The sequence below is a fragment of the Mixophyes fleayi genome, chromosome 11, assembly GCF_038048845.1.
Source record: "Mixophyes fleayi isolate aMixFle1 chromosome 11, aMixFle1.hap1, whole genome shotgun sequence".
NCBI lineage: Eukaryota > Metazoa > Chordata > Amphibia > Anura > Limnodynastidae > Mixophyes > Mixophyes fleayi.
This window is the reverse complement of record NC_134412.1, coordinates 90,573,548-90,593,131: the sequence shown is the minus strand read 5'-3', so window position 1 is coordinate 90,593,131 and position 19,584 is coordinate 90,573,548. Positions and strand designations below refer to the sequence as shown.

The following is a 19,584-nucleotide window of genomic DNA, read 5'->3' as shown; positions in this document are numbered from 1 at the left end:
GATATCTGCTGGCAAACCTTTTTATAAGATCAGATAACTCATGAGGCAGATTGCAATGCAGAGGCACTAGTCAGCAGGCGTGTATGTAACATACATATATATATACACACACACAAACACATACACATATATATGTATATATATATATATATATATGTGTATATATGTATATATATATATATACACACACATATACATATATATACACACACACAAACACATATACATATATATATATATATATATATATATATACATACACACATATATATATATATATATATATATATATATATATATATATATATATATATATATATATCCATTTCTCCCCAGCTCTGACATATAGTGATCCTGATTGTAACAACTAGAGGAATTAATACTCTTTCTATTTTCTTATGTCATGGTTCTTGATACATTGATACATTTACACATTTAGCCGCACTATAAAATGATGTTGCATATAGAATGGAATTGGATTTTAGCTAAAGTTTCCTTTTACATGCATATACTGAATGTTAAAACGTGAACCTCCATTTACTATACTCTGCCAACTGGCACCGTACCCTTATAATTAGTCATTCAACACTCAGCTCCTTCCAAGTTTGTTTTAATTGAACAAATTACAAACTCAGAAATCTACAGTCTGCTCATTACTAAAGGAATATTGGTTTTTCCAAATAGAGATTTAGAACTTAGCAGCAATTGTGCTTTTATAACAAGGGATCCCAGTTATTTTATCGCTGTGGCAAAGATTTTCCCATGTTTATATTTCTAAACTTTTCTGAAAAGTACTCTGAGGTTATACGAAGTTGCCGGCTAACTTGGGAGTTGGTTTTCAAAGAGTCATGGCAGCAATCTTTCCCACAAGGCTGTGTTTGAAATCAGTCTACTCTGCAAGACACTTCTTACATGACCAGAATAATCTTCTGTTTCCAGTCCTGCCTTTTAACAGTGGCAGGAATACTGCTTTCTCATTTGTGCCAGTAAAGAAAAGAAATAAAAAAATCTGACCATCTGCTTAGAAAATAGCTACAGTTCATTAGAAAATAGTTTTGGCGAAACGCGTTGCACACCAGGATTTTTTAACGCGACCTTCAACCAGCTCACAAAAAAATGACATTTGCAAATTTTCAAAGGTTTGTGCCACCACGATTAAAAAAAAAGCACAGTTATTTTAAAACAAGTCAGTAGCGCCCACTAGGAAATGTGATAAACTATGTTTAAGGTAAATACACATTAGTCTACTACTGTATGTTATGAGTGGCATTCTAAACTGAAATTCCTTCCGGAGGGTACAAAGAAAATTCATACAGTAGCAATAGAGCATTGGAAATAGGACTCAAACTCTACTTATGTCCCGCAAACCATCACCCACTATTACAACAATTTCTTTCTAGACCTTTGATGCTGAATAAGGCCACAAATGCTGCATCTATATCATACAGTAATTCTCTGCTCCGGTGCTAGCCGGTAGTCTCGCTGCTATGAACCTACGCAGCTCGTGGCACCCTGTCTGCTGTTGAACGCATCATCTGGAGAGAAAAAAATAAAGTGCATTTGTAGTATAAAGAAAACACAGTGTGTTGCTCTTGTTCACCTTTTACAATATCCGCCACTGAGGAAAAAAATTGGTGTATACAAAAATCACCTAGAAAAAAAGTTGCACTATGGTGGGGTCCCGTTGAGAAACGGGATGGTTAACCCTGTTTTGAGTAGGACTATGTAAACACAAACGCACCCAGCTGCGCAGAGGGCAACCACCAGGGTGGCTTTGAGGAAAGAAGTTCTGCTTCTGACGAAGGTGCTGGGCGCCATGATGCTGAGCAGAGCTGTACTCACGGCTAAAGTGTACAGTATAGAGATCCCGGTGTTTAACGCCACAATCTTTCCAAACTTTGCAAAAGGAGCGATGATGCAAAAGAAGAGAGGGATGGTGGCGATGACCGTTGTTATCGCGCTGGACACGATGGCGACGCCAACGTGGCGGACGGCTTCTGCGACCCTCCACTGGCGACATGCCACTGGATCCTGCAAAAGGAAATGCACAAAATGTTAGAAGATTGTCCAATGTGGCCAGTGTCAATTCTCCTTCATTAAATTGTTTTTATTTAAAAATATCAGAAGATAAACCTTCTCCAACCGTGTGGCTTAAAGACATGCCCACCTTTGTGAAGTTTTATTTTATTAGCTATAAAAGACTCCTTGGAGATTATTTATGAAGTGTGCCCAATGTCCTTCCCCACTTCGGGCTCTTCTAAACTAATCTGTTTTACTCCTAAAGTTATCCTCTGTTTAGCCTTACTTGTGGCATAAATAAATAATGAGAGCGATGGGACAACAAGATGTTTTTATAACATGTTTCACTGGTGTGCTTTTGGATGAGAGTAGAAACGCGTTTCTCCGCTGAAGGTTGGCAGTTCCGTTCTCGTCCTATACTTGTAATGGAATCAATTTAGGGGAGATTATTTTATGTACTTAGAGTAATGTAATAATACTTGATGCACAAAATTGTCACCTGCAATAAAGACAGTCACTGCTTCCGATAATAATAAAAAATACGAGCGTGTGAGTTCATCTGCCATGGTGAGAACTTGCCCCAAGCTGGTCCACACAGAACTTATGCTTTATCTGAGTTGGGAGGCCGGGAGAAAACAGATAGTCCCTCCGTGCGGAGTGTGCAAGCTAGCCCTGGAAAGACCTGGGATTCTTCTCAACCAACTGAAATCTCTTATTCAAATAAAAGAAACTTTTAAGTGAGCAAAACATTTCTCAGAACCCTAGTTAACTGCTAAATATAAAATGGATTTCTTTAATTCTTGATCTGAGAAAGTCTAAATGGAAAAATACTTTAAAAAAAAAAACAACAACTGCTACGCCATCACCATCCGCTGAGAGTCCCCCGGGAAAAGCCTTAACTGGCCATCCAATCTCAAACGTTTTCCCGCGCTGGCCACTTGTGAAAAAAGTACCCATGTAGACAATCAAAAGAAGCCAATGTGGGAAAACACTTGTGATTGGCTAGATGGCAAGTAGGACTCCAAAGGGAATATTTACTATGAGGCGGTTCCATAGAACCACCGGCGGTTTTGTGGTACGAAATTTGTGGGCTTAAGTTCACCGCTCCAGGTTTCATTGTTCGACATTAAATTAAGTATTTTCAAATATTTTTAAATACTATTTAAATAATGTTTTAAAATAATAATTGATTATACTTTTTTTTTTAATTCAAAGAGTGAAAATACTGTGTTTGAATTTCAAAACAGCTAAATGTACCAACTTAAGCTTGAATGTATTTTAGCCTTTTGACACATGACTCAATCCTTTGTGAACCGGTTCCGATATGGAACCAGTTTTAGCTTGATTTTCAATTAATCTAAATATTGAGAAATTCCAGGGTAGGTTCAAACTGATTTGACAAACCGGTTTGTGGCTGGTTGGAGTACCAATAGTACAGTCCCCTTGGCAGGACGAATATTGGCTCAGGTTAACGTGTTCTCTGTTTGGGCTGTCATAAGTTCCCAATGCGTTACATTTTCTGCAAAACTGTAATTGCATAAGTTTGTGTTTTTAATTATAATGAATTGGTTTCCTTCTGGATGCACTGCCAGCTTCCTATTTCTTCCAGCAATTAATATCCAGCAGAGGTAACCAAGACGACTAAACAGCGAGGTAACTGCCTAAGTATCCAAAGTGTTTTCATACAGCAACAACTATAAGTGCATATAATAACAATATCAGCTCCTAATATGATGAATGCACCTGATCTACTGCTGGTCCACTTAATGCTTTTCTAGCACCCAACATTTTCTTTTAACATAGAAAGTGTATCTAAGCAACAATTCAGATTAATTGATGGATGCTTTCCTTTAAGACTAGAGTTAAATTAGAGTGAGGCTTTGAAATATGTCAAGAGCTTTAGCAATTGCCTATAGCAGTCTCTGTACTTCAAAATATGACGTCCGACTCAATCTAATGAAACACAGAGGTGGAGAAAGGGAACACAATGGAAAAATAGAAAAAAATAATAGAAAATAGAAGAATAAAATGCATCAAAGTGCATCTAAACTACTAGAATATTTAAAATAAAACATATAAAGGAAATAACCTTAAAAAAATGCACAATAATTAAAACAATTATAGATAATTAGACTATAGGGCCAAAATGTTGTCCTCAAATACTCTCTTTTGTGATGCGAATGTTTAATACATGGCATGTAATACACATTCATTTTAAGCACCCCCTCCAACTATGCAAATCCTATGGCTGTTGTTCAAAGAGATTATTATGCTCTACCACAAAATCTGTTTTGTCGCACTACAAAATTGATTTTGTCCTACAAAATACATATTGCAGAACACAAAATGAATTTTGAGTCACAAAATAATGTTTTACAGTCATTTTGCTGAAAACAGTTGTGTGGCAGTTTCTTTTCCAATCCCACTGGGACTGAAAGACCAAACGACGCTCAGCGGCGTATGCGCCAAAAGAGGAGAATGGGGGACCTCAGGAACGGATGTACAGTTCCTGGCATGCCCCCTCGCCACCACTCGGCCCCCTAGCAGTCACAGCCATAAAACATTTACACGCGTCCCGACAGCCACTGGATATATTTTAATCACCGTGGTTAATGTAATGCCTTGTTGCGAATTTCTGGACACTAATGACTTGTAGTGCTGCGATGGACATCTGGATCCATTAGAGGCGAATGACAAGGAATGTAAATTTCCTGCACATTAAGAATAATGCAGCGAGATCAGCTCACACTGAGGCTTTGATGCAGTGAAACTCAGAAGCTGCGGGGTGGCTCCGTAATATCAGTATAAATAGGATTTAGAGACTTGTTGGACGTCTCCTCCATAAAACAGCTTGAAATTAGCATAAAACTAATCTGAGTATGAAAGGAAAAATTGTGTTACATGCGCTACGAGGCCATTTTTAATTCCAATGCCTAAAGAACAATCAATGCATCCAGACTCTGATTAGTGGATAAATTAGAGGAACCACCCCCCATGCCACTAAAGAAATGAAAAGTTAACTGTAAAATACCTGGGAAAATGTTTTCCTCTGGTTCCACCTTCTCCTAGCGGGGGCCCCGGTGGGCTACTAAATGCAGCTGTATTTCCTGGGACTCTGCCCCCCTTGCCTTTTGGCCATGGTGCTAGAGAGGGAGGCACCTTAGGAAAATTTTCCTATTTGGTAGTGCAGATTTAAAGGACCTCCGAAGTTGACATTCCACTGTTAAAATGTAGAGTTACCGTTCCAATGCATTACAGACAACTGAAGCATCTCCCACATACTTAGGACAGTATCCTGATGTGATCACATATAGGTCAGAAAGATAATAGTGCAGCAATTCAAGTCAATGCAACATCAGCGGTCCTGCTGCTGCTGTGGGAAATCACCTATTGCAGGCAGTATTCCTGCACAACAAGTCTGCAAATCTGTCACTCAAACTCTGCCTGCTTAGCTAGAGTAGAAGCTCCATGTTACCATGGCAATCTGCTGCAGAGGTGTGAAGCAGAGAGCAGCGGACTTATTTAGGAGAGTATAAACACTCTAATTATTTCATGTATATTACTTAGCTAAGTAGTACACATTCTTTGCTATATATGCATTTTAAATACTGCTCATTGTATGGGATTCATGATGAAAATGCAGTGTATGAATTCACTAGGAGCCAGTAACATCACTAAGGCAAAAAGCAATACAAAACTAGAAAAAAAGCTATTTTCAGGAGCTGGAAGCAGTGGCGGATCCAGGGGGGGGGGGGGGGGCTAAATCGCCCCGGGTACAGTAGTTTTCTAGATCCGCCCCTGGCTGGAGGACGATACTGCTTTAGGAGACCAAACTCGAGAATTAGTTACCATTTCAATAAGAGCAGTAATGGTGTGAATGGAGGAATAGTTTTTGATAAGTTATCGATAGTAATTTGCAAACCCCAGAAAACATTGGCCAGTGATTTGTGGCCAGTTCAATACAGCGGACGGGGATTGTTTGAAAACCTGATTCACAAACAGTCTATCCCAGGAATGCAACACATTTATCATGGGAGCGATGGGAAAAATCAGAATGCTGTCTAAGTAATCGTTTACAAACTGATAAAGATAGTCCTGGAAAATGTAATTAACAAAGTGTTGAAAGACTGCTGGGGCATTGCACAGCCCAAAAGGCACGAGGAGGTATTCCCCAAAGGCGATCTTCCACTCGTATCCTGATTTAACATAGATGAGATTTTATGCGCCTTACAGATCGCATTCAGAAATGATTGAGGTCCATGAATGTGATGAGATCAGAGGAAGAGGGTATAGATCTCTTTTACGGTCTTTTGTTTAATCCTCTGCGAGGTCTCAGAGAACAGTTATTTCCTGAATGACAGAATTCAGATCCGGCAATGAAAACTGATTTGCAGATGAATTACATTTCCCAGGCCTCCTTATTGTATTCTTACATGCCAGCCACGACTTCCAAGAGAGGTAATACCAGGGATTAAATCAATGGCACACCAAAAGGACTGCATAACAGCAACGTTGTATTTACAGAAGACGTCTGCTAACTGCAAATAGTCTGCAGGAAGAGAAAACTGAAATTCCAGACTGACATAATGATAGTCAGAGCAAGTTTAATCTTAAGCAGGTAAGTATCATTAGGACATTAAGAAAGCCCGTCATCACCATTCCAACCTAAGACTGGAGGGAATGTGAAATAACATATAATGAAATTAGCTCCGTATGCAGGACACCAGCTCGAGGGGGAAATAGCAATAAGAATTCCCAGGCTGCAGCTTAAAGTGGTTGAGCAACCTGCACTATCAACTGCAAAGTCAGTAGCAATATGTGCCTTAAGGCAATGCAAGCAGGTAGATAGACGGTAAAGAAACTGGGCATTGTGGTCTTGCTTGACTCTCTCGGAGTAGATCTCGTATATGCAAAGTAGGCAACAGAACATGAGTGGGCTCCATGGCCTGAGTGTACTGTCACAGACTGTGGGAGTGGATCCGCTATGCCATTTGCTGTTTGTTGTGACTGTACGGTCTTCACCAGGGGAGACCTTTAAGGAGTTGATGGACTTTCCAACTGAACACCCACATATCACACATAGCCCGCCACTTTAAGAGGAGTCGCGTTTTGACGTGATGTCATTTTACACAGTTGGCAACTCCATCGGGTCGTCACATCAAGTCTTCTGGGTCAAGGTAAGTTGTTTGTTTTTTTCAGGTCTGGCTAGTAGTTTGGAATCCTCATGTCGTAGTAGTCGGTGTCATGGTAGTCAGTATCGTTAAACTGACTACCACCGAAAGACACATAAGCCATAAGGGAACCTTGGCTCCCGTCAAGGGAGGCGGGTGGGTTGGTGGGATCTTGCCTAAAGCCCCTCAGGCTTATATAGATGTACTTTATGCACAGCTATAGGCCCACAAGACATCCATGCACACCTGGGATTGTGGAAAGGGCATCTAGGCCACAGCCTAGGGTCTCAGAATTGCAGGGATAGGGATACTGATAGAACACTCTTATCAGTATCTCTATCTTACCTGTTTTTCTTTTACACAGATGATACGTGGGGAAGGTTGGGGCAATAGAGATCTTTGATGAGGAGGAAGAGAAGAGGGCAAGGCTAAGTAAATTGTGGAGGCAAGAGGACTAGCGCCATGCTGCCGCTCTTCCTTTATTACAGTCAACCACTCTATGACAATTGAAGTGTATTATACTGTCTGATTTCTATCTCTGCCTTCCATTGTATATCAATCACCAGCATAGGTGGAAATTGAAAACAAAATGGTGTTTAAATGTAATAAAGCCACATAGATTTGTAATTATTACACAATGCCTCCTTATAAACGAGGGCTGGTCAGGTTGGTTACTCACCTCCAAGAGATGCAGAGGAAGGTTCTCTCCCGCTAGAAGGTATCCCTCCACCAAATGGACACAATAATCAACCGATGATCCGACAAGTATTGAAAGAGAGATTGCCTCTACAGCTCCCATCTCCCATCCCAGCCAGTACATGATGGTTACCACCAAGCATACCACACCTGCAACGTATAATAGGAGAAAAACATGTGTTACTATTGTTATACATTGTGTCCAAGAAGTTTATTTTCCACACCTCTCAATAAGCCAAATTCCAAAGAGTCTGCAGGTGTAGACTGCAGACAGGGTTACATTTTAACACAGTCTTTCATACAGCACACAAAGGTGCATGGTATGGGTGTCATTAGTTTGTTATTTTCTTGATTGGTCAAGGAGTGTTTGGAAGGAGAATTCAGTTGTTGTGGGTGGGGCAACCAATGCCAGCTAGTTTGCCGGTGACTAGGCAGGAGATCTGCGTCAGAGCTAGGGTCGCCTTGTGTCATCCTGACAAAGTGTGCTGTCTAATTTTTTGATGTGAACAGTAAAAACACAGTTATTCAAGAAAGAAGTTGTTGTATAGGGTAGCAGTATCACAGTCTGTATACAAAAACGTCTGGTAAAGTGGGCTATAATCAACATTAGCCAGATTCACCTCACTATTACATACCTCTCAATAGACCTAATATTGTTGGAACTGCCCCCATTCTCCAAACACCAAATAATTTGAGGTCACATGACTAATCTTTATGGTACTTTTTTTTTTTTACTAAAGATGTACATTCTAGGGTTGACGTTTACTTTAAAAAATATTGGGGAACATTGGTGCACAGATAGCTGTAAAAAAAAAAAAAAAAGTCCAATAATTGCTACAAAACAATCAGGTTCTATTGGGTTTTTTTTTGCTACAGTTTAGAAAATTAAATCAAACATTTAGTTGCTATGGGTTACAGCACCCTTACTACATAGTGAAAGACAATTGTTTGGTGCACGAGCCATACAGTCGTATTCTATTACCACTCTGTGCTGCTCGAGGACCCTGCTCCTTCCACTATATAACTGTCAGTCTGTGACTTTCTGCTGCCTCCATTCTCCTCCTTACATCATGTCACTGCCCCTGTCACATGATCAGCTCATCTCTTGCTGCTGTGACCAATGAACTGATTGGCTACAGGCTGTTCTATCCCTGTTCACTTCAATATTGGGAGGATACAGGCGATGCCGATTCAAATGCACTTTAAATGTAAGGATGACTATATCAATTAAAAAACATAAATATGGTTCCCTATGTGATCTAAAGAACAATAGATATCTCTATAACTGTTATTGAACCACGGCACCTATTAGTCCAAGTTAGTGACAGGCTGTTAGAATTAGCGCAGCGATTCTCCATCTGGCTGTACAGATGTACACTGCATGACTATGTTAGCTAAGCATTTGTAGAGATAATAGAGCATCTGTCACTACATAGATATTCAGTTTAATATAGTTTGCACAATCATCACTAACGAGCATTAATTAGAGAAAAATCAAATGTTGTGTGCAAACTGAACGGAAAGTTATAAGAAGAAAACAGGAGCTAAATACAAATATGGGTCTCATTTGGCACAATTACTAGTATGTATGACATAATTAGTCTCAATAATGAGGATGACTAATAGCAGCACTATCTCGCTGCTTCTGATTGGCTGATTGCATACTAACCAGCTGATAGCACTTAAAACTAGGGATGTTCACTAAACACCGTGTTTTGGTTTTGGATCTGGATTAACTTCGTGTTTTGGTTTTAATTTTGGCAAAATCGCCCTCGTGTATTTTGGTTTTGGATTCTGATTTTTTGTCTAAAATCCCTATTTTTTTTTGCTAAAATCACATAATTTGGCTCTTTTTTTATCCCTACATTATAATTAACCTCAATAACATTAATTTCCAATCATTTCCAGTCAATTTTTATCAAGCGACAAGAACACTGCTACCCCTCCTGTTTATGTGTGAGCAATGTCACTGGAGAGTGACAAGAACACTGCTACCCCTCCTGTTTCTGTGTGAGCAATGGTACTGAGCAATGTCTCTGGAGCCTGGAGAGTGACAAAAACACTGCTACCCCTGTTTCTGTGTGAGCAATGGTGCTGGAGACTGGAGAGTACAAGAACACTGCTACTCCTTTTTCTATGTGAGCAGTGGCGCTGGATCTCCTGGGGAGGGAGGTACTTATGGAATCCAAAACACGCAAGATCCGACAATGCAGCAATGACGTTTTGCCTCGATTCAGATCCGTGGACGTGCGGAGATACCGAGCCGGCTCGTGAGTCTACTCGGATCCCCTAAGTTTAGGTGGGTTCGGTTTTCAGAAAACCGAGCCTGAGCATCTCTACTTAAAACACTAGCATCACAGCTATATTATATCAATTTATACCGACTACTCTCTTTACTTAATTGACATTTCCATTTGGACTACTGCAGGAAAGAAGATTCTCATTATGTTTCTAAAAGGGAAACAACAGATGTGGAAGTGATTGTATTTAAATAGTTATATGGAAAATGTGACTTTCGCATTTATTAATAACTATCCATAGAATATTCTCTCTTCTGTATTTGACACTTTGTTACAATATTATATTCTGCACAAATAGGGTAATGCAACGTTCGCATATACTACTAGCACTGTCACGCTGCATAACTATCCAATTGTGGGGTGTGAGTGTACAGGCTTACGTAGATCTGGCACAGATGTTTGTTTTTGAGCTGGACTTACACATCAGTATGCTTTAATTGTGAATCTTTTCCTATGTACAGTGGCTCAGTGGTTAGCACTTTTTCACCGCACTTGGGTCCTGAGTTCGATTCCTGACAATGGCCTTATCTGTGAGGAGTTTGTATGTACTCCCCGTGTTTGTGTGGGTTTCCTCCCGGTGCTTCGGTTTCCTCCCACATTCCAAAAACATAATGGTAGGTTAATTGGCTGCTATTAAATTTACCTTAGTATCTCTCGGTCTGTGTGTGTGTATGTTAAGGAAATTAGACTGTAAGCTTCAATGGGGCAGTGACTGGTGTTAGTGAGTTCTCTGTACATCGCTGCAGAATTAGTGGCGCTATATAAATAGCGTCCTTATGTGTAATCTCAGGTTTTTATATTGTCAGCTGCTGATCTAATCACAGAAAGAAATAGTAGTCCAGTTGGTTGTTCTGAGTGTTAGATTTGGGCAGTGCTCAGTCCTGCTGACAGGAAGAAAATGTAAATATTTGGAATGGCTATGGGACACAGAACAGACGCAGAAACTCCTAGGGTTAAATGTATCAAGCTGAGAGTTTTTCGGCGGGTTTGAAAAAGCGATCAGATTCTAGCTATCATTTATTTAGAACATTCTACAAAATGATAGCTAGAATCTGATTGGTTGCTATAGGCAACATCTCCACTTTTCAAACTCATCGAAAAACACTCAGCTTGATACATTTACCCACTAGAAGCCTTGCGCCCAGCCAAAAGTAAATTTTGTGGACATAAATCATACTTGTCTACTCTCCCGGAATTCCTGGGAGGCTCCCGAATTTCGGGGAGTCCACACGGTCTCCCGGAAGAGTAGGCAAAGCTCCCGAATTGAATGGAGGGGGTGGGGCTTAATCGTGTTATTAGGCTCCGCCCCTCCACGCGGCTTCCCACATGACATCTCCCCTGGATCTCCCAGGGAAGAAATCTTAAAAGTTGTGACATACATTAAGTTGAGGTAGAACAAAGACGCTGATTTGGTGAGTTGGTGGGTATTACATTGCAAAGAACACACAGTACAGAGGTGCTATTTGTACCTAATATGGTGAGCAGCACAGGGATCAGCAGCAGTATATGTGTGGTAAAGATGGCCACCGCTGCCACACAGATAACCAGCGACAGAATCAGGCCGTACAAGGCACTCTGCACACCTAGGAGACAGAACAGCGTCAAATACTTCTTATTTACACAACCAGCAGGCATAAAATGCGTCTGTAGTGCCCACACAGAGGAGGCAGCCATTTTGTGTGCTGGATCACTATTAACATCACTTCAGCCAATCATTGATGTCACTGGCTGTTAGTATATTGATTGGCTGCAGTTAAATGAATATTAGTTCAACTGACAAAATGGCTCCCAACACTCGACGAGCCTGAATATGAAAAACAGCAGTTGAAAAGACTGGCAAACAATCTGAAAGTTCCTGCCTAAAACGAAATTACCAAATGTATTTAGAATATTCTACTGGCTTTATCATAATTTTAATAGTTGTATTAGGAAAATTGTGATCTTTGTGAAATGTACTTTTAAAAATACAGCAAATGGCAATTTGGTGACTCAAGAAATATCCTATATTGGTGAACTGGATAGTTTTAAATTGCAAGCTCTTGAGACAAGTGAGGTGTGATACAGTATAGATTCGTAAATGCCACAGACTCATACCCAGGCATAAAGTGCAGATTTGGTTATAAAATATGCAAATGTTATTAGAATAATTAGAATATATCAGTACAATGTCCATTTACTGCAGGTCATAGGAACAAGGTGCCCTTCCTGAATATGTGGGAATAAAGTGCTCCACTTCATGAACATTTGATGTCACAGTATGCAAGCCTGGGTAGAAGAGAGGTTTCCGGGCTGGAGGACCAGAGCCTTCCTGTCCTATTCATACACTGAGGCACCTGATTGGATAGGAGTTACTGAGGCACCTAATTGGACAGGAGTTACAGCCGTCCAATCAGGAACTCAACTGAATAAGCACTGAAGTACATGGCAGATGGGAATGGCCAGCCCTATTGAGTGGTCTAGTGACAAAGCTCTCCTCACCAGGCTTACAAATCCTCTGTATAACACAATAATCTGCGCTCAGGCAGGAGAACGCAGCTATCATCCTATAGGTGATCGCACACACCCATGCCAGGACCGCTCACTTGCCTATGATCTCCATGAAGATCTGCTTCCAATGCTCGCAGGTCTGGAAGCCGTGTTTCAGCGCTGAGTCCGCAGGGAGACGCAGCAGCTGCTGTTGCAGGAACGACTCCCATGTCAAATAGTCTTTGTAGGTCTGGAAGGAGGATTTCCCCTTGTAGGTCGTCTGTGTGGAAACATATATAACTCATGAGAACGACCCACGTGCTCTGGAAAAGCTCTCCTTGGTCAGATAGTAGTTTATCGAAAGTAATAACGTAACGGCAGAGAGACAAGCAGCACTAAATTGTCAGCTCCTACACTAACTTTAGTTTTCAAGTTAAAGAGAACAACCCCCTTTTAAGTCGTCAATCTGTACAGCAAATAGAGGCCGTCCCTATTACCTGAAGCTGGGAGCGGACCCTGCGCTGAGAGTTGTGGTTGTATTACGCAACATCTATGACGTGGTTCAGATCCTGGTTCATGGTAAAGGGAGGAATGATTGCATCTAGCACCTTTTTATTAACTTTCAATCCCCACGGATAGTATTAAAGTGAAAAACCGAGACACCCGTGTGACCTGGGGTTTGCCCCGGGCCCATAGGCAAACCGAGGGGGGTTCCTAGTGCCTGGAAACCCCCCTCCAAGCCTGGGGCACTGTATAATTGAGGTGGCTGGACCCTGGCCCTGCTTCACACGGCTCTGCTTGAAAACGGAGAGCTGCGTGTACCTAACAGTAGTGCACGCAGCATTGCCCATGTATATTATGGGGATAGGAAGAGTTGGAGAGCAGCCAAGCACTGTCTAAAATTATAACCACGCCCCCATGCATGCTGGCCACACCCACTGGTGGCGTGGTGTGGAAACCCACCCTCTACAAATGCTGCGTTTGCCCCTGCGGCCGTACACTCTCTACTTCCCATTATGTCCCAAAATAAAGTAAAACAGTTACAGGAATCTATTCTAACTTCTCCTGTTAATTTAGGTTCTTCAGGAGTTTACATTGTGAGACTATAGATACTGATATGGAACATAAAGGGGCTGTTCTGATACAACCGGAACACATAGGAGAACTAAGTATAGTGGAAATTATACAGTGTTCCATGGGGTGAGATGTACAATACGATCATGTAGATGCACCTTATAGGGTGAGTATCTCTGCTCATGTCAGACAAAAATATTAAACTGATATTCTAGTTACGGCAGCTGGGGTTAAACAATATTAAGCACCTTGCAGTGGAAATGTTACACAAATGACCTACTGTACCAAGCGTTCCCTTATGTGTGTATCCTTATAAAAAAATGCCTGTTTTATTTATCAGCTGCCCCAAAACACATGATAGTTGTTATTGCGCTTACAGATTCGAACGCCATAGAGATCCACTGGACCTTCCCGTCCTTTACGCCGACGGCTCCGTGGGAGAGCTGGCCCGGGAGGAGATTTGGCTCCGGAATGTTTTTGCACTCAGGGTGTAACATCTGAAGAAAGGAGGATATACTGTAACCTGGGGAGACAAAGTATTAGGGGATATAGACAATGAAACCAGTCTGTTACAGGAGTAATGCAAGGACGAAAGAACATGGGATAGGTTTACTGTTACTGCTAAAAAGGAAAAGTGGAGGCGTTGCCCATATCAACCAATCAGATTCTAGCTATCATGTATCAACCAATCAGATTCAAGGTATCATTTATCAACCACTTTCTAGCTATCATTTAACAACCAATCGGATTCTAGCTATCATTTATGAACCAATCGGATTCTAGATATCCTTTATCAACCAATCAGATTCTAGGTATCATTTACCAACCAATCAGATTCAAGGTATCATTTTTCAACTAGTTTCTAGCTATCATTTATCAGGCAATCCGATTCTAGCCATCATTTATGAACCAATCGGATTCTAGCTATCAGTTATTAACCAATAAGATTCTAGCTACCCTTGATCAACCAATCAGATTCTAGCTATCATTTATCTAGTACATTTCTCAAACTCATTTTTGGTGGTCTGTATTTCAGTAACATGCCCTACATTCTGCCATACTTTAATATAAACCCTACCCTAAAATAGGGAAGCTGGCATAATAAAGTTTATTTATATGCTTATAGCAAAAACTACTGTACTATATGTGTTTTGTTAAGTTCTTAATAAATAAAGGATAGAGGACGGGTATTTGGAAGCAGAGCTGTGTGTAGCTGCAGTGTAAGTATAGACATCTTTATCTCCATCACAGCTAGGCAATGTTCTGAGTTATCTGCTGCTAACAGGAGGCAAAGCAATCCCTCTAAAAATACCCAAATATAACAAGTGAAAATGGTATATCTACCTGAAGGGAGGCACTGCGCTCCACCGGGCTTCACCAAATCCAAATTACTGGCAATCATCTTGCACAGCCGACACAGATTACCAATTTCTTTAAAGAGGTCGAACTTCTCATCGTAGATCACCCTGCCCTTTCAGGAAAAGACGAAAGACGGTAATAAAAACGCCTCAGTTAGCTGAATCTGCAACCATGAGTAATATGTACAGTACAGCACGACAGAAAATCCCTTAGCGTGCACTCAGCGCCAACACAGTGGAGACAGATATGTTTTGGGCTAGACCAACGTTCAGTCTATCTACTTGACTTTCTAGCTCATTTAAAGATGCATGCCCATTTAACGGACTTTCTAAACACGCCCGTAAAAAGCAATCTGTACCCAGTTTTGCGAGTTGTCAGGCGCTCCGGAATATGCAGAAGGTGGAGACAACGACAAGGTCACATTAAAGTCCAACAGGCTACTCATTATAAGCACAGGGATGAGCCACAATCATCAGTACCTCAAAGGTGTTGAAGAATAAGACCTTTTGGTGGGAGGTGTGTGTGGGTGTGTTGGTAGGGTGAGCACAGCGGGGTAAGAGGCCATGCTCCCTCCTGCCCTCTCCACCCCTTATCTAATTTAAATAATCCCATCCAGCAAATGAAATTTTGTTTCTGCACTTTAGTGCAAACATAGGAGCACTTGTGCTCCTAATCTGCACTTGGAAATAACCACCCTTTTTCTGCTCAAATCTTCTCATAAGCTGGTACCAGCTTTTGCTTTCCTGCAGATGCCAACATATTGGCTTGAAAATCTATGGGCTTTTCTGAAAATCAGGGGCACTTGTGGCTGTGCACTTTCACTCTCCATAAATGACCCTGAGAGTGACCTTGCTGACATCACTAAGTGCTGTGTTAGTGATGTCACTGGTCTAGAGTGAAGTGATAGGCTGAGCCCACACACCGTCTGCCTCCACTGTGCGTAGGTCAGGAGTAGAGAACATAATGTTTCATACCAGTTCCCCAAGCACATGATTATCTGGGATCCTTGTCCGATTTATTCCTCGAATTCCAAAAACAACAAACACCATGGCTCCGGTGTCCACAAGGGGACGGACTGCTGGATTCCCACAGGCTGTGTTCAAACACGGATTAAAATCCAGCGTCGGAGATAATTTTTTTGGAGTCCCTGGAAAAACGATATAATAAACCTAAAATTATATATTTCATATGCGACAGTAGAGGTCGAAATGTACGGTGCTGCGCTATCAGAACAGCTTTATTTACTTAGAAAAAAAGATATGTTGAGCACTAGAAGCTGCCATATTACCGCAAAAGTCTGTTCCACATACAAAATCACAAGTTGCTATGTACTTACTCACACAGTGCAGCAGCCAATGAGGCAGTTGCTTTTGTTAAATTAGACCAATCAAAGCTGTTGTTGCATTTCCTACTCTTAACCTTGTAAAGAATGAATTCCTTTTTAGAATGAAGAAAATAAATACTGTCTAACTAACAGATGTCATTGTTGCATCTGCAATTGTCGGAATAGGGAGTGTGTTACGTTCGACCTGTTTAAAAACATATAACAGTTTCAGAAGAGCATTTGGTTGTATCAAAAATATTTGGCACTACGACTAGGCAGACGTCTCGTGGCCCTCCGTCCAAAATCTCGTGAGCCTCCCCCCTTCATAACGGTGTGTGCACATTGTCCCGATTCCCCAACTTGAAAAGTTGTGAGGTATGGCTTATCTGTCCTATTGTCAACACCCCAACGTAAAACTGGAGACGCCTAGACAGATCCTGCCAATCAACATCCAATCTGACCACACACCTAGAGGGACGAATAGCTGGATCATGTCAGGCATGACTGAGGTCAATTAGGATGGGTGGAAGATAATCACACACACGGGGCAGAAAGCAGTCGCCTTGTGGCTGAATTTACCGACATACCAGAACATGTGCCTATCTGTTTTAATCGGATCATTATTGGCTTCAATATTGCTGGCTATTGCCTGCAATATTGCAGCGTTTGTGGCCAGCGTAAAGGGGGAAGAGTTGGAGAAGACATTACATAATTAACACTCACATTAGATTCTGCTATAGGGCATACAAGGCGTATGTTTAGCAAAACGATTTCCTTTTGTTGGTGTTGCTCATTGTTAAATAATATTGCCCCCACTCAGATAACACAGGCCACAGAAACAAGATGTACTTGAACCCTTCTAGCTTAGTGCCAGTTTGTGACAACATTTCTATTGCTGGGCTGGGCCTCGTTCCATTTTTGGAGATTACCGGGTATTGCCATTTTTAGCAGACATAACAAAAGCTCCTCGCTGAGATTTTATATCAGACGAGTTAATTTCGTGTCATCATTTTCATATTAAGATTATTTTCTTTGGCAGTGGCAGAAGTCGAACAACAAACCGCGACCGTTGAATTTCATTGTTAATACGGTGAGACTGTAGTTTTTGGTTCTTCATTTTCTGGTCTGTGAATCTGCTTTAGTTTGGTAATAAAAACACATCTGTATATACAAGCCCCTTATGTTCCTGTATTTAATATTCTGGTGGTGGCAGCGTACGTGTTCGTTATGCTGAGTACACAAACGAGCTGCAGAAGACTGGATGTAGTAAGACATTTTCTATCCTCTAATGAACCGTGCCATCTATATACAGAAACCATGTTATCGGACATACACCGCTGCCCATTATCCTTCAGGCACTCCTGTAAAATTGTAATTGTGTGTTATACAAGCTAGTTGCAAACTCAATGATTGTAAAGTAGATACACAATCGTTTTAAAGGGTTCACCCAGCCACAGGACTCTCACCTTTCTCCGTGGGCACATAGAAAAAGCCTCTGTTTGATATATCCGATCCCGATCCGAGACACCCGGGGGCCGAGGCACAGATTCTGCCGTGTGTAGGGTTTTTGTGCACCAACGTAAAATACAGTTTTCTGTGGTGGCGGAAAAATAGGCACATAATACACAAAATTACATTGTCAAGCAAGGGATGCAATAAAACCAATATAAACGATTCAAACAGCAACTTAGCACAATAAACAATTTTCGATAGATAGTAAAGCATACGGGCATAGGTGATCCTTGACAGAAACTTTCATATATGACATGTTTAATTGTTTACTAGAGTGAAAGAGAAATATATTGTCCTTTATACAAATCAAGAGAACAGCGCCACCTTATGCTCGAAATATTACGATATACGGCTGAGAGCTTACTAACAAGGAATCTTTCATGGAAATTCTGGCCATGCACTCTGCAATACTGCATGTTATATCGGGTAATTGGACCAATATCAGACAGAGTATGTAATAATAGGATAAGATTAAGGTAATAACCTGATGGAAATAGACTGGACCAATGCGGTAATTAATTACAGTAAGAAGGTAAACATTGTTACACTGTGTCATCAAAATACCGTGGCATAAAACAACTACACATTTTAATGCTGATTAAGTAAGCAATTCAATCCCCTTTCATTTTAAAGCGCAACTTTTACTGAAAACTATTTATTTTAACATGGCATTTTAAGCGTGACATCTATCAGATGATATATTTATTTGTTTTTACAGGAAATCCCAGTTTTCTTTTTAATGTTAATGAAGTCACAGATGTTAAAGTGTTTACAGCAGCGCTATCAAAACTTAAATGGAAGCAGACATGGGCTTTCTACTTGGTAATTTGAAAGGCTGTAAAGTGCCTATAAATGTTTTATCAATCCTGCATTAAATATTCCACTCAGAAGACACAACGCAGAATTTAATTTCTGATTTAGAAACACATTGCAAACAGATTTAGTCGGCACGCATGTTAGTCTATGTATTACAGCTCGCGGTGCTGCCCCCCCAAACTATTGCTTAGTTACAAACTCTACGCCCTTCCTAGCCTGTATTGATTTCTATAGTAACCTGTGAGACTGGTGTTTCTGGTGTAACAAGGCTGTGACTCCAGGCCTTCCCAAGAAGTTAGGCCCAACACACCTGGCCTTTAAAAACCTCAGACTGCACTAGGCACAAATAAACCCACTCATTTTACGTGTGGGCATGGGAGCCTCAACATTGTCAGCAGGACCTCTTCCTGGAGAGATTTATTCAGACTGTCAAGTTATTGTTAATGGTTAGGGAGAATTTTGGGGAGAAAGAGATTAGTTAACCTAAGATTCCAGGTGGAATATATAAAAGAACAACCAACAACCTCCACAAATATATATGTAAAAGTTTCAGGACCTCAACAGAATTGAAGATATTTGAGATAAAGTTGTGATTGTGGGAGACATTTTTCTATACACAGCAGATATCACGTCAGGACTCCCACAGACAGTGAACAGGCTACTTATACCTTGCACTCAGCTGCACAGCAACTCTAAATACAATGCAAAATCAATGTCTGTCAAGGTATGGAAACCTTTACAAGTATAGTCATATGTGAAAATTATTAATAACAGTCTTTAAGGGCCCAAAAAAATATTGCCGATTCTGACCCATTTCTAATTTCAATTTCGGCCGGCTCAGGTGATA

The 19,584-nt window shown here is 40.8% G+C and overlaps 1 protein-coding gene across 1 annotated transcript in view; it reads right to left on the bottom strand.

Annotated features, from left to right (window-relative positions):
* Positions 1-260: 260 nt before the first annotated feature.
* DISP3 (dispatched RND transporter family member 3) overlaps positions 261-19,584 on the bottom strand; it is a 96,358-nt gene continuing 77,034 nt past the window's right edge. The window contains exons 14-21 of the mRNA XM_075190205.1: positions 17,876-18,003; positions 16,060-16,232; positions 15,071-15,197; positions 14,104-14,249; positions 12,773-12,932; positions 11,656-11,769; positions 7,870-8,036; positions 261-2,031 (exon numbers count right to left, since the gene is read on the bottom strand). Of these exons, the coding sequence (XP_075046306.1) occupies positions 1,669-2,031; positions 7,870-8,036; positions 11,656-11,769; positions 12,773-12,932; positions 14,104-14,249; positions 15,071-15,197; positions 16,060-16,232; positions 17,876-18,003 (1,378 nt within the window). The 3' untranslated portion in view covers positions 261-1,668. The remainder of the gene's footprint in view (positions 2,032-7,869; positions 8,037-11,655; positions 11,770-12,772; positions 12,933-14,103; positions 14,250-15,070; positions 15,198-16,059; positions 16,233-17,875; positions 18,004-19,584) is intronic.